Source organism: Diabrotica undecimpunctata, chromosome 4, assembly GCF_040954645.1.
Source record: "Diabrotica undecimpunctata isolate CICGRU chromosome 4, icDiaUnde3, whole genome shotgun sequence".
NCBI lineage: Eukaryota > Metazoa > Arthropoda > Insecta > Coleoptera > Chrysomelidae > Diabrotica > Diabrotica undecimpunctata.
The window spans coordinates 73,075,949-73,090,844 of record NC_092806.1 but is presented as its reverse complement, the minus strand read 5'-3'; the positions used below and the strand labels follow the sequence as shown (position 1 = coordinate 73,090,844).

At 30.5% G+C, this 14,896-nt stretch overlaps 2 protein-coding genes across 5 annotated transcripts in view; one reads left to right on the top strand and one right to left on the bottom strand.

The window, feature by feature from the left end:
* Positions 1-14,896, bottom strand: part of LOC140439667 (uncharacterized) — a 226,478-nt gene that overhangs the window by 102,809 nt on the left and 108,773 nt on the right. The gene's annotated exons all lie outside the window — the stretch shown is intronic.
* LOC140439669 (paxillin) overlaps positions 1-14,896 on the top strand; it is a 127,176-nt gene that overhangs the window by 72,494 nt on the left and 39,786 nt on the right. Inside the window, exon 1 of one of the 4 annotated variants that reach the window (XM_072529732.1) lies at positions 6,737-6,889. The exons of the other annotated variants lie outside the window; for them this stretch is intronic. Coding sequence (XP_072385833.1) covers positions 6,887-6,889 — 3 coding nt within the window. The 5' untranslated portion in view covers positions 6,737-6,886. Of the gene's footprint in view, positions 1-6,736; positions 6,890-14,896 lie in introns of those variants that run through there. 4 annotated transcript variants of the gene reach the window in all.

Genomic DNA, 14,896 nt, shown 5'->3' with positions numbered 1-14,896 from the left:
TGTATCGACCAAAGAGATGATCTATTTTGTTCTAATATTAAAAAGCCTCATACATCACTAAAACATTACGTATTTTAAACATAATTAACCTATTCTTTGCCCAAGAGATTTCTGTCTTTGATAAGAATAAAACTTCCTTATATTAGAAGATCCTTTCTGAGGTTAAATACACTTTTTCCTCTTTTTTTTTATTAATCATTTATTGAACAGTACCTCAGAGTATTTATGAATTATAAATTATGTTTGGCAATCATGTAAAAAAAGTTTAATAATAGTGTCTACATTTAATAGTACTATTTGTCATAAGAGTAATAAAAATATTATTAGCTAATAATTGTTGATTGTTGTGTAGGTTCTTGTTAAAATGATGTGTTTTTTGATATTTATTAACAGTTGGCTATACGTGCATACTTTTTGTGACAGCGGGCTAAATATAAACGTTTGTTGTAACTATTACAAGAGCCAGTGGTGTAGAAATAATTTTCAATAAACACATTTTTCCTTAAAATTATCTAATCTTAAACATCAAAGTAATTGGTATTTGGTTCAATAAATTTAATAAATGATTTTGCTATTTGAAGAGTTGAGTTTTAGTTTTTTAGTGTTACTAAGAAAATACAAAGATATGAAAATGTATTTGGATTATAAATTAACACATAAATAATAAGTACAACTATAAAAAATAAATCTAGACACTTATTCAAAAACTACTAAAACCTAAAAGAAAAAAAAAAACGGATGTTAACGTATACACTCATGGTGTATATAAATCATCGAGCAAAAAGAGAGAAGAGGGAATGCAGAGGTAGTGGGAGCAAAAATGTTGTTAGACGGGAAGTGCCATTTTGAGAGGCCACATTAAATAAGGAAAGAGAGTCTCTTTCCTTGTTTAAGAAATCAAATTTAGTTGGGTTATGTTGTCCCAACTGTCACATGAAAGCTTATTTATATTGAAGTTATTTAACACTAATTGTGTCACATTTTATACTATTATCGATATTTAATTAAAACATTATTATGCTCTAGTGTTAAAAAAGTATTTTTCCGTCGACCGTCCATTTATGATTAATTTTAACACCCTCAAAATCATTGATTAATGACCCCTATTAATGAATGATTTTCTATTAATGAACGATTTCATTATAGGCAATACAACATACATTGCTTGTATAAATTAATTTAACCACATTTAACGCTCTGTGATTGGCAGTTACCTGTGGTGTAGGCAACCAAACATACCTATTTATATTCCCACTAAAAAATTATTTGAAATGAAGTAGCCGCTGTAAGTACTGTCTGTCATTGTATGTCATTATTTATCGTTAAGTACATAAAAATTTAAACTAAGATATTTTTATTTCTGAAAAGTATGGTCGACGGAAAAGTTTCGTAACGAACTCGTGAATTAAAATGGCGATTAACAATCTCGAACATTAACGCACTCGCTTCGCTCGCGCGTTAATATATCTCAATTGTTAATCGCCCTTATTAATACACTTGTTGGTTAAATAACTATTAAGTGTGGAAGATAGTGCTTATAATAATATTGGAACATAGTCTTAAATTTGGCGCCTTTGCATTTCCGGATATGTCCGCCATATTAAGAGGCCACTTTTATGAATTTTGGTCTCCTTTTCATAACGATTAGATTCCCTCTTTTGTCTTTTTGCTCGATGATATAAATACATATTAATTTTACTAGAAGTTTTAGTGAGTCATATTAAACGCGACGGGAAATGAATATGATCTAATAAAATCTAAGTTGAAATTGAGTGTACATCAAAAGGATGTCTAGATATTGTTTTATAAAACTGATAGAATATTCTACAACTTTTGATATCGGTACATTTTTTCTGGGTTTATAGGATCTGGTCTGGAATTATTTTTTCCTCCAAAACTTTCTCATGAAACCGGGGATGAAACATCGGCAAGAACGCCGTTGATAACTTTTTGTTTATTCAAAGAAGATCGTTAAATAAAATATTATCAACAAACATAAATATTATATTATTATTAAATTGTTTTTCTATTTATAGTCTAGGATATGATGGTAAAAACACTAGAAAACCTCTGATTTTTTTAACATCATCGATTTGCTTGAAATTTTGACAGTAGGTAAAAAATAGCTCAAAGATCAAAATCTACCCTATGACAATGTGTACCTTTCCTCTGGGGTGGTTACCACCCCAACTCTACGGAAAAAACATGGTAGTTGCTAGAACAGTGAATTTTAAAACAAAAAAGCATGTTTTTATTAAACAGTTTTTCGCGAATAACAAATTTCAATTTTATTGGGAAAACTGTTTGGATATAAAATGAAGTTTATAAAACAACGAGATTCGTTATTTATTCTTATCGTACTTAATATCAACAAAGCTATTGCTGTTAGAAATTAGACTTTTATTAATCGAATACAAAATCCAAACATATTATTATGATGTTGAATACCCGGAAAACGGTAAGATTTTTATGGCAAACTTAAAAAAACTATTTTAAAGAACATAAAAAAATCTTTAAAATGACTACTGACAAAAGTGAATTGCATGAACATTAAGGTAAGCTGTAACTAAGATAAAGTCCGCTCATATTTTGAGTGAAGCAGAAAGTAACAGACCCACCCCAACCAAAACCACCCTAGTTGAAACTATTCGTTGTTCATTTACAATTTAGTTCATTTGTAAAGACAGTTTTCGGAAATTCCCAATAAATCCCTCGTTTTTTTTTCAAAATAAACAACAACTAAAAAGATACAGAAAAAAATGATGGAATAAAAAAAACTGAATATTACTGAAGATTTAAGTTTTTTTAACAATAGCTTTTTTGTATTCTAGCTTTTTTCTGTATCTTTTTCAGTTGTTGAATTATTTTGAATGAAGGGGATTCTTTTAGAATTTCCGAAAATAGTGTCTTCTTTTTAAACTTGGATTTTTTCAAAACTATACCTTCTAAAAAATTAAACTTCTAGAATATAATGTTCGTATATAAAGAACGTTAATTGTAAATGAATAACAAATAGTTTTAACCAGGGTGGTTTTGTCGGGGTGAGTTTGTTACTTTCAGCGTCACACAAAATATATGCAGACTTTATTTGAGTTTTACCTTACCTTAATTTTCATGCAAATCACTTTTATCAGTGGTCAATTTAAAGGTATTTTTAAGAGTTTTTTTGATAAACTTTTTCCACCCCCGACTTGGGATGGCAACCATCTCCAGAGGAAAAACACATATTGGCATAGGGAATTCTGAGCAGAAAACCTTTATATCCATATCCTTCATGTCTTTGTTGATTAAAACAATATCATTTATGATTAATTTTTTCCTATTAGTTTATCAAAAATAAAAGGATATCAAAAAGTGATTTTATAGTATGCAATAAAGCCCAACAAGATATTTAAACACTGTTTAGCTCTTTATTTAATCTACTTTGTAATATAGATTATTCATAAATTACGTCACAATAGATATTTAATACAGTGTCCCAGAAGTAATGAATGCTGGTCATTTCCCTTTAAAAGTCTGTACTTCATTCACACTTCGACATGTTTAACCTTTATTGAGGCTACTCAGATAGTATTAGATCGATGACAGAATCTGAGGAACAACAGCAGGATTTTTAACCACCCACTACAAAACATATTACAGAAATTTTTGTTGGATTTACAAATATTTTTATAGTTGCTACGTAGGTCAGAGACATATAGTGGCTTCTATTTTCTGCCATCGAGGTAACTGCCGTATCTACTCCATAAGATTTTAAAATATTGTTTAGAATCCTGTATTTTGTTATACGAGTTTATCTTCGATCTGGCACTGAGAAAAGATAGAAATTCATGCGTTTATTACAGGAAACATCATGACGGTCTACTTAGTTCACTTTGATAAACTCAAATTTACTGTAAATTTTAGTTACATATAGTGAAAGAATAAAGTCTTACCCCCTTCTGTTAACTTCCTCTTCTTTAACTGCCCTCTGCCAATCGGAAGTTGGATATCATCATCACTATCTTTCTATTAAACTGCATCTGAAGCAGTTCCTTAAATTTTTCAACCATGACACTCTACTTCTTCCTATACTACTTCTCTCTGCCTGTATTATCAATATTAGCATTTCACTGTTGTCTCCTCATTACATGTCCCACATATTGTAACTTTCTTATTTTTATCGTGTTTTTATTTCGTATTCTTTGCCCACTTCTTGCAATACTCTTGTGTGTCCAAGCTATTCTAAGCATCCTTCTGTAACACCACACTTAAATGACCGTAGCTTATTTACTTGTTCTTACTTCAGTGTCCCGCTTTCAAGTCCATATTGTAGTATCAAAAACACGTAACTTTTAGTCTCAGTTTTAATCTAAGGTCTAGTAAAAGTTTTCCAACTATATTAATAAATTTCAATAATAAAAACTCAAAATTTTTAATATTCACCATTCGTCTGTTGACAGTAGTATAATCTATTGTTTGTTTTTTCTCCAACATTCTGTAATATTTTTTCAGTTATATTGTTATATTTTTGGATAACTGTCTGGCGTTGATCAGCAATGTTTTGTGCATTTGGCTGGAATAGGTAACTTTAGGTAAGCTTACAAGAAAAAATATAATCGGGTAAGATCTGATTATCACAGTGGTCATTCAGGTACCACACGGGGACTATTGGTCATCCAATCCATTGTCCGGGAAAAATTGTATTAAATAATTTCTTGGGTACATAATGAGATGAAGCCCGTCTTACCAGCAAATGACGTCTTAGTGAAAATCTTGTAAATAATTTATGATTATGTCAGTTATTGCAGTATTTAATTTAAATAACATATTAAGGTGTTTTTCGCCATTTAAAATTCCGTCAATATATTCAATATTGGTTTATAAAATAATTACTCAATATACCTACTCATACATTTAACTTTTCCGGTAATTATTTATGAATTTATATCAGACGAGTTCCTGTGTAAATGTGGTCATTCAAATAAAATCTAGCTTGATCACTAAAGCAAACAATCCTCAAATAATCGGAATTTTTATTCGTAAGCTATTTTTACAACAGATTTTGATTTCCTTTCACAAAAAAATGTTGTAACGATACTTGTGTGAATGGGAAGTGGGAGATTAAAAGAGAATAGGAAATCAAGGTGTAAGTATGTTCACCTTGTAAACAGGTGTTTTGAACGACGCAACGGTTAGGTTTGGAACGTGGGTCTATAGATCTGTGATACGGGGTATATTTATAAAAATGGGAATTGAAATGTACCAACGAAAATCACAGAATTTGGTACTAAAAGAAAGGGAGGAAACAAAGTACGCCAACATTAAAAAATTAACAGATAGGCTAAACCTCTCTAAAACATTCAAAAGTAGTCAAAGTAGTCAAAAAGAAAGGGAAGCAAACAACTTACTTTATATTGTCGTTTTACATTCCTGACAGATTTACCTTCTTATTCGCTACCAGAAGAAAAAAAATTATGAGAGAGTATTAAACAAATAATTGCTACAAATTAACAATTTTTACTTCTTAAAAGTTCAACATAAATTAATCAAGGCAAATAGAAAAAAAAAAAACAAAAACGTAAATTTCGACAGATTACGTATCAAACAAATATTCCTAAAATTAGATGGAATACCTTTATAACTGGAAAAAAACGGAAAGGTGAATTAACTGAAACGTGGCACTGCACTTTACTAAATACGTAGGTAATAAAAGTTACAAATGAAATCACGTTTATTTCTCTGATTCACCAGACTGAAAACATCTGCGATCATATTTCCAAACATGCCGACAAGTTTTAATATTAAATTGAACTTGGGTACGGCTGGCTCTAGTGGGCACTGACTATAATATTTTAACTTAATTAAAATTCATTACTTTATTTTATTTTTATTTAGCTGTTGTTCTTATATATTCGTAGTACTACATTTTATTATCGATTTTTCCATTGTTCTTAAGGGCTACGTGCCCAACTGCGACAAAACAAACAACCAGCCCAAGCATGAGCTAGACTCCACGTACTCCAACGTACCCTAACGGTTGTCAACATGGAAATGTCTCCCGTAAGTGGGGATGGAAAAATTCATATTTATTTCATACGTAAATGTATAGGCGGAACTGAGATCAAACGAAAGAGCAATTTTTTTTATTATAAACATACTCCAAAATATTTAGATTAATCTCAGAAACGCAAAAAGATAAAGAATATTTTTATTTATATTTTTTATTAATATAACATGTAACCCCGTTTGCTGTCTAAAAAAATTGAGGTTGTATCCATCATCTGATGGGGGTTCATCGAAATGTCAAAACTTTGATTATGTTAGATATTAAAACAAATTTAAAAATCGACGTATCCGAGCGATTCTGTTTAATTTTACAAATAAACGAATACACAGAAGGGGTAAAACGTTATCCTCTTAATGTATAAGCAGCCAAAATAGCTTATAATAAAATTTTAATTTATTTTGTTTTAAATGCAATTTATATGGTTATTATTTCTGAGAATCTTTTTCTTTTCTTTTCTTGAGATTTATTTTCTTACAAGTAATTTAGCATTTCTTACAAGTAATTAACAATATAGTTAGTCACAAAAATAAAATTTTTTGTTTTATATTTTTAATAAACAAAATGGTAACTCATAATTTCTATTCTAGTAGCTGTTCATGCCCACTTAAAATTTTAGGAGTTACGCCAGTTTAAAATTTCATATATCTAAAAATACTTCTAAGACTTCGATTTGACAAAAAACAAATTTTCCTACGATTTTCCCTCTTTATTTCTTAATGAGTGTTATCTCCTTTTGTTGATCGCGATTCCAGTTCGATCAAATTTTGAGTTTACTATTCAGTTCGAACGCTTTGTGCGGAGAGTTTAACGGGGATATCGGAGATTAAAAATCACAAAATGGTATGTCAGGTTATGATTTTTTTGTGTTTGTGTTATTAATTTTATTAAAAAATTAGAGTATTACTTTATTATATATAGCTAGGATTGGTAAAAGACATCTCTTACGTTCAATAATTTTTATTGTCACATTAAAACGGTTTCACATTTTAAGTAGTATATTTTCTTTTAAATAAAAGTATTTTTTTGAAATATGAAATAATTTTAAATTTTTTAATTTAATGGTTACATGGTAATGCAACGTAAAGACATAAATTTTCACGATATTTTAAATATTTGCAATATTTTGGAGCACATATACTTTGAGTAGCCTTTAATTTATCAGCCGTTATATTATTCAAAGATATAAAACCTCTACTCTCCATGAATTTTCTGTGTTTTAATTAACTTGTGTTTTATGAGCCTTTTTCTTAAAGTTATAATTTTCCATGGTAATACTTTTTCTTATCGGTATAAGCAGTCTTTGGAATTTTTTAACACATGTTTTTTTAGTTTATGGTAATGGTTCTCTGTTTTTTTTTCTATCTATTTGGAACATAATTTAATTCTGTAATTCGCGGCCTAGTTTTTAATTGGATCTTAAACAGATCGCTATTAATAGATTCTATCTTTTTGCATTGATATGAATTATATCCTATTGTATTTCTAATATCTAACTACAGCTGCATTTATTTAACTATTAATTTTAGTGCCATTGAATCTGTTAGATTTATTAAAGATTAATATGATATTATTATCCATAATATTTATTTACCTATGGCTCTATATTTTTTTATCAGAAAACAATGGATCTATCTATTCTATTACTTAGAGTTAGTGATTTTATTTTGCGAAAATTTCTTTTCATTTTTTTTTCTATTTCCTTAGCTCACTACTACTCCTATTAAGTTTCTTAATTTTCATTTGCAGTTGATCGTGCATTTAAAAAATATACAAATTATTATTGAAAGTTCTTGTAGTGTCAGCTAATTTTTATGATTCATATATTATTCGGTTATATTCTTTAATTTTGAATTAAATTATAAAATTTAAAATGAACTCTTCTGATTGTTAAGGAGTTCTGGTATATAGCTAACACCAAGTTATTTCTTTTATTTAATGCTATTCATCATCATAATATCCTCATAGTACATATGTCTATCCCGTAACTTCCCATTCCTCTAAAAGAGCCACTTTAAGCTGACCTAAGTTAAGAGGAGCAAGTACCCGGCTTCGAATACTTCCACCAAGTCTGTGCCAAACATGCTCGATGGAATTTAAATCGGGACTGTGCGTTGACCATGCTATATGGGTAATATCAACTTCATTTAAGTATCCTCTGACAATGCGGCCATCATGAGTGCGTGTATTGTAATGCGTGTAATCCATCAGTGTAATGTTTTCTCCAATAAATGGTACATATGGGACAACTTATTTTACAGTATCTCCTTAACTTACCTATCAGCGGTCAGAGATCCCCTAGGGACAACGTACAATTCTGTATGTGTCTCCGAAGATATAGCCCACACAATAACTGTACTCCCTTGAAAACTTACTCTAGGGCTAAAAGTCCACCCATCATATCGTTCACAATCTCTTCTTAAGACTATTCCGCGACCATCCAAACAAAATCTGTAGTCATCGGTAAACATTACAATTCTCCAGTCGTCTGCATTTTAATCGCGATGTTCCCTATTGAAATGTAATCTGGCTACACGATGTTGCCTGGAAAGTTCGGGTCCTGTGAAGGGTCTTCGAGCATTCAAATTAGCATCATTTAACTGTCTTCTACTGGTTCGTTCCCTAACATTTAGGCTTCTAACAGCTGAAGACTATTTCTAACCTCTATAACAGTTAAATTACTATTTCTTAGTACTGAAAACATAATTAAACAGATAAAGATAGATGTAACAATTTCTGCGTTTAAAGACATTTTGAAATTGCCAAGAATTGACACCGGTACGATAAAAATAAACTCTGTTGACATCAATAAATAGAAATGTCATAGCAAAAACAATTATTAAAAGTGCGCGTGCTCCTTATAAAATTGAAGTAAGGATAGGATGATAACTTCAATAGTTTGAGATTTTCTAACAATATGTGGAAAATTTTAAATTGAGATATTTCTCGGTATAAACTATCTTTAGAGACTTCTGCTAAACCGTGTTCATTGTTTGCCAAATTTAAAAACTAAGCGCAAAAATGTCAGAAGATCATAGCAATTTTTCCAAAAATTATAAGGGTGCCCGTTTTTCGTGCCGGTGAGCTTCTATTTATATAATATGTATGTATATATACAGTTTATACCATTTTCCGTTCTACGTCGTCTTCCGATCTCTTGTGTCCGTTGCTTTCTATTTATTAAGGTTCCTTTCTCGTATGTGTATGTCAATACACTCTAGTTAACTTCGTCTAGGTCTTCTTCTCTTTTACGTTCAATTGAGTTTCCGTTTTAGAATTTGTTTTAGTAGGATCTGTCTTTTGCTGTATCTGATAGAATGAGATTAATTGGTTTTTTTATATATTCTTTTAGTGTATGACTTGTATCCATGATCTTGTGAGATCGTTTGTCACACTCTCCTGCTACGATTTTCACCTAAAATCCATTGCGGTGTTTATAAGAATGTTCTCTGCTGTACTCTTAATTTTTCATACCTCCGAGCCATTATTACCTACAATATTTATTAAGGTTTTTTAAATTTGTCTATTATTTTCCTATAATTTGGTCCTATATAATACTATTTAGTTCTGCGATATCAATTATACCCTGGATACTTCTGTATCTTACAGTTTCGTCTAATGTTCCTTTATTTGTTATTTTCATTCCTACGTAATCATTTTTTCTCATTCTTATAGTGTTTTGATATATTATTAGTGTTCTACTAACTAAAATCACGACTAACAATATTAGATGTGCAGATTATACCATTGTATTAATAGATAAGCAGAATATGAAGAACCTCAAAGAATGTTCCTAAAGTACCGATATAGGTCTGGATACCAATACACCAAAAACAATGGCACACTACAATCACTACAATGGAGAATAAAATCATTTTGCAAAGTTTCATATACTTAGAAAGAACAATAAACAGTCAGAAAAAACTAGGTGATGCATCAAAATTACAAAACATTAATTAATAAACACAAAACAAACGCTTTTCATAGTGTGTTCCAAACGCATTTTAAAGTAAACAAGAAAAATTAATTTAAATTTTAATAAAATTCTATATCTAGGCTAGGTTACTGCCTAGCTCTATTATATAAAGTGTAAAACAAATTTGAACAATCCTAGTTAATAGTTCAAAGAATAATGAAAGGAAAAGTATCGCTGGTAGGAAGAAGCCAAAGAAGGATGATATTATAATAGTAGATCCTCGACAAATAGGAATTAAAATGTTCTTATCAACTTCTGCTATAAGAAGAATTTGTCGGATTTTGTCAAAAGAAGCCAAAATTTCAAAAATGCCGGATTATGTGGAGAGGATTTCTGTAAGAATATTGTATTATTTGACATCGATTTTATTTGTAAGAGTAGATCAATAAAATAAACATCTACCATTAATACTTTAGAGAACGTTATAAGGTAACTAATTTTCGTTTTACGGTAATATCGGATAGAAATATGCTGTACCAATCGGTGAAATGATGTTAGTGGGTGTGGAAAATTAGACACAAAATGCTGGTCCAATTTATACAGCGCACTAAATTTTAGAAATGAGTCATGTATGAAATCATTTTTATCAGCATTACCTACTTACATTAAAACAAGGTCGGATTGTATTATTACAAAATATCTATGTAGTAATGATTCGACCTAATAATATAAACACATTTGAAAATTATCAATATACTTGCTACTTTTGGCAAGCGGAATCTACAAGCGCTTATGAGAATTTAATTATTGAGAAAAATCGTCTGTTTAAATAATAATTGTCTACTTAGAATTTTTAAACGTTTTAATAAATATGTAATATAAAATAAAAGAGTGTGAGAAAGAGTAAGATTATGGTCATTACTGGTTAAAACTTATATGGTTTTTATTAAAGGTTTTTGCTTAATTTTTAGTACTGTTGTTATATGATTTATTTATTAAAAGTGTGCATTCTTCGTGCATTTTCTATATAAATGAATATCTGAATATTGAATCTGAATAACGCAAAGTTTCCTTATTTTTTGCCGTTTTAATGACATAATTCATAAATTAATACGCCAGGGCGACCGTTATATGGTAAATTCATTTTAAATGCGATCATATGGCAAATAATATTTCATTTATAAGCTCGTTATCCAGTTCTTTTCAAGACTTTTCATCTACACGAATAAATATTTCCGATTCCACTTAAAATTATCTTATAAAATGTCATTGTCATTTGTCATTGTCAATTGTCATTTTATCTCATTAAAAACTATAAACAGATACCTTAACAGAGTATTTTGCTTAAAAAATATGTGGGAAGGGTCAAAAACGCGCACTTTATTTAAGGTTTTAGACTTTAGTAGCATTATTACATTGTTTTATTTTATTTTATGCGCTGGATTAAAGTGTTTGTCGGAAAGGAAAAGGAATATATGCAAACGATTGTTTGAGCAATCAAATAATTGTTAATGAACTAACAGGAGACTGTCAGGATTAAACAATATTAATAGAAATTTAAATAAAAATCAAACTAACTTATTTTTTAACTATTAAAAGTAATTGTTAACCTGTCGTAACTTAAAATAGAAAGCAGTCCCGGTGCTAGGGTATAAGGTGCCCGCCTGCAAAACTAGCATAGGCGCCCTTTGTTTTTTTTTTTAATTTAATTATATTTATTTAATCTTTTGGCAATCATACAAAATTTAATATTTAACTGAATAAAAATAATAACTTTAACACCTCAATATTATGCTTGTTTACTGAATGCAACAATAGATAATGTTCTTTTGCACTCACAAACATTCTTCTTCTTGTGCCGTCTTCTAACGTAGATAGGCAATCACTTCTTTAAACGCTTCCCTATCTTTTGCAAAGTGAAATATCTGTTCAACACTGAGGTTAGTCCAATCTTGATATTCCTCAGCCAAGATTTCTTCTTTCTTCCCAAGCCGTTTCTTTCCTACACTCTTCTTTGAATGATGGCGTGCAGAAGAGAGTATTTATCGTTTTAAAGTATGTGGCACATATACGATGTTTTTCTTACTTTAATTATATTCATAAGCTTTCTGCCATGCCCAACTCGTGTTAACACTTCTTCGTTTGAGTCTTTTGCAGTCCAAGGAATTTTTACGCCTATATAACCATATTTCGAATGTCTCTAATTTTTTTACGGATTGCGGATTTTTACGGATAAACATTAAATTATTACTAAACACATATAATACAAAATTGACAAAGCTCCTGATAAACTAAATTTTATATAAAATGTTTATTTAATTACAAATCATTAATTTACTTTATTAACTGCTGACACAAAAACTTTAACAACTTCAAAGATATTTAAAGAAAATAAACAAAGCATTTAAAATATATGCAAAGTTGTTTGTTTTTTGAAACATAATATATTTACCAATAAATATCTTTTACAACACGGTAGGAATTCTGTGCTTTACATGTGGTATGCAAAAATAACAAACACAGAATAGTATTATGAATGGAATTAAAACCACATTTAAAAAGTTAATTTTCTATTTTACTATTTTGTATAACACTTTAACAAAAAAGCTCATTTTGGCGACCTCCAAACAGAGACGCCAACCGCAGTGCATACCTTGCAGGATCGTTATCGCCGGCCTTGATAGAAAGTAAACCAAATAACTAAACTAAATAATTATCCTCTCTACATTCTGCGTCTATCCGTCTGTCTGTGTGATAACTCTTAAACGAAAGAAAAAACATTGAAAGATCCAATTAGGTGTAAGGAATAACTCTAGTGAATTAAGGATCAACGCGTATTTATCATCTTTTTATATTCTTGTTTTCTCCTTTTTTTTTAAGAAAAGTTCTTTAGTCTCGAAATTTGGTACATACATCCCTGTTGGTGTAACTAAGTGTAATATCAAGGTTAATAGGTCCTCTTATAGTCCTCTACGTAGGTTTTTTTTGAAATACGGTTCAAGACTTTTGTGGAGTTCGTTGATACTCTGTTATACCGGTTTATTCTGATTCTTATATACCGGTGGTTGATTATTTTCAGAAGGTATGAAAGTATTTTTGATACATAAAAGTTTTTACCTTTTAGGTATTTTATTTTGTACATAGGGATTTGTGTAATGTTCTGTCTTTTTTCTTTTAAACGTTATATAAAATCGTTAGAAACATTAACCAAACTTTTCAAGTCCCTTCACTGATCACTGTAAATGATCATTGTAACGCTTTCATCGATATTTGCTTCCCAAGGCGCGTCCCAATTGCTAATAATAGGGAACGCCCTATATATATATATATATATATATATATATACATGACCAAAGAACAGATGCGAATAATGTATAAAGACCCCACCCAGATAAATGGGTGGACCCCAAGTGGAGATATATATATATATATATATATATATATATATATATATATATATATATACATGACCAAAGAACAGATGCGAATAATGTATAAAGACCCCACCCAGATAAATGGGTGGACCAACCGAGAATATGACATAAGGGCAACAGCTATCACACTAACTGTAGAATTAATTTGTTAATTTAAACTACGTTAAAGTTTAGACTAGTAGGTATTTATATAAGTAAAAAGGAATTCTAAGTTTTGTTTAGGAATTTTTATATTACATGTTTATATATAAATATATATATATATATATATATATATATATATATATATATATACACATGTCCAAAAGTTTGGAATACGTACAAATAATGTATCTACGCCTATGGTGGTTTTAAAACTGTTGTTGATATTCATTCTAGAGCGTTTTTAAATGAAAATGATAAAAAATTTGATTCACTTTTGTATAATTTTGGTCACATTTAACTGATTATGCATTATTTCAGTCTTTGTTTAAATTTTAATTGAGCCGTTTAAAAATGTCTAGAAACGTGATATCTCATTTTGACAGATCTAGAGTAATTGTTTGGTTACAACAGGGCTTGAGTCAAAAATATATCGTGAATATTGTTGATGTTACTCAGAGTGCTGTATCGAAAATTTAAAAAAAATTCTAAGATACAAATGACATTAAGGATCGTCCCAGAAGTGGTAGAAGTCGATATACAACATCATCTCAAGACGGGCAAATAACATTGATAGCTCGCAGAAATCGTCTGGAATCTACAAGTGATATATCCAGAGAACTTTCTAGGCTTCAAAGACTGAATATTTCACGCCAAACAATAACACGCAGACTAAATGCGGTAAATTTGTATCTTAGAAGACCGCTACGTGTTCCTAAACTAACCTACCAACACAAAATAGTAAGTTTGCAATGAGCTATAGAAATGGTGTGTCATGGTTCTAACTGGAATAACGTGATGTTCTCTGATGGGTCAAAAATTGGCTTGCTATCTGATTCGCGAAGAACACTGGTTTGGAGGGCCCCAGAAAGACAAGCCCGACTAGAAACAGCCCAACCGCGTGTCCCATTTGAAGGTGGCAATATTATGGTTTGGGGTGCTATTATGAGTGGTACACGGACGCCACTGCTGGTTCTGGAGAGAAGAGCCACTGGTGCTGTGTACATCGAGAAAGTTTTAAATCCTGTCGTACGTCTATTCCGAGGGGCAGGAGGTGATGAATTTGTGTTTATGCATGACACCGCACCTCCTCATCGAACAGCAGCAGTACACAATTTTCTGGAAGAAGAAGGAATATCTACATTACAGTGGCCCTCGAATTCCCCCGACATGAAACTTATTGAACATGCTTGGGACATTCTCAAAACACGCATTAAGAAGCAAAACAATCCCCCTATTACACTTCGAGAACTAAAAGATGCTGCTCGTGAAGAATGGGAGAAAATTTCGCAAGCCCAGCTCGACCAGTTAATCGGCAGCATGAAAAATCGCCTAGAGGCATGAATACAGACAAATGGA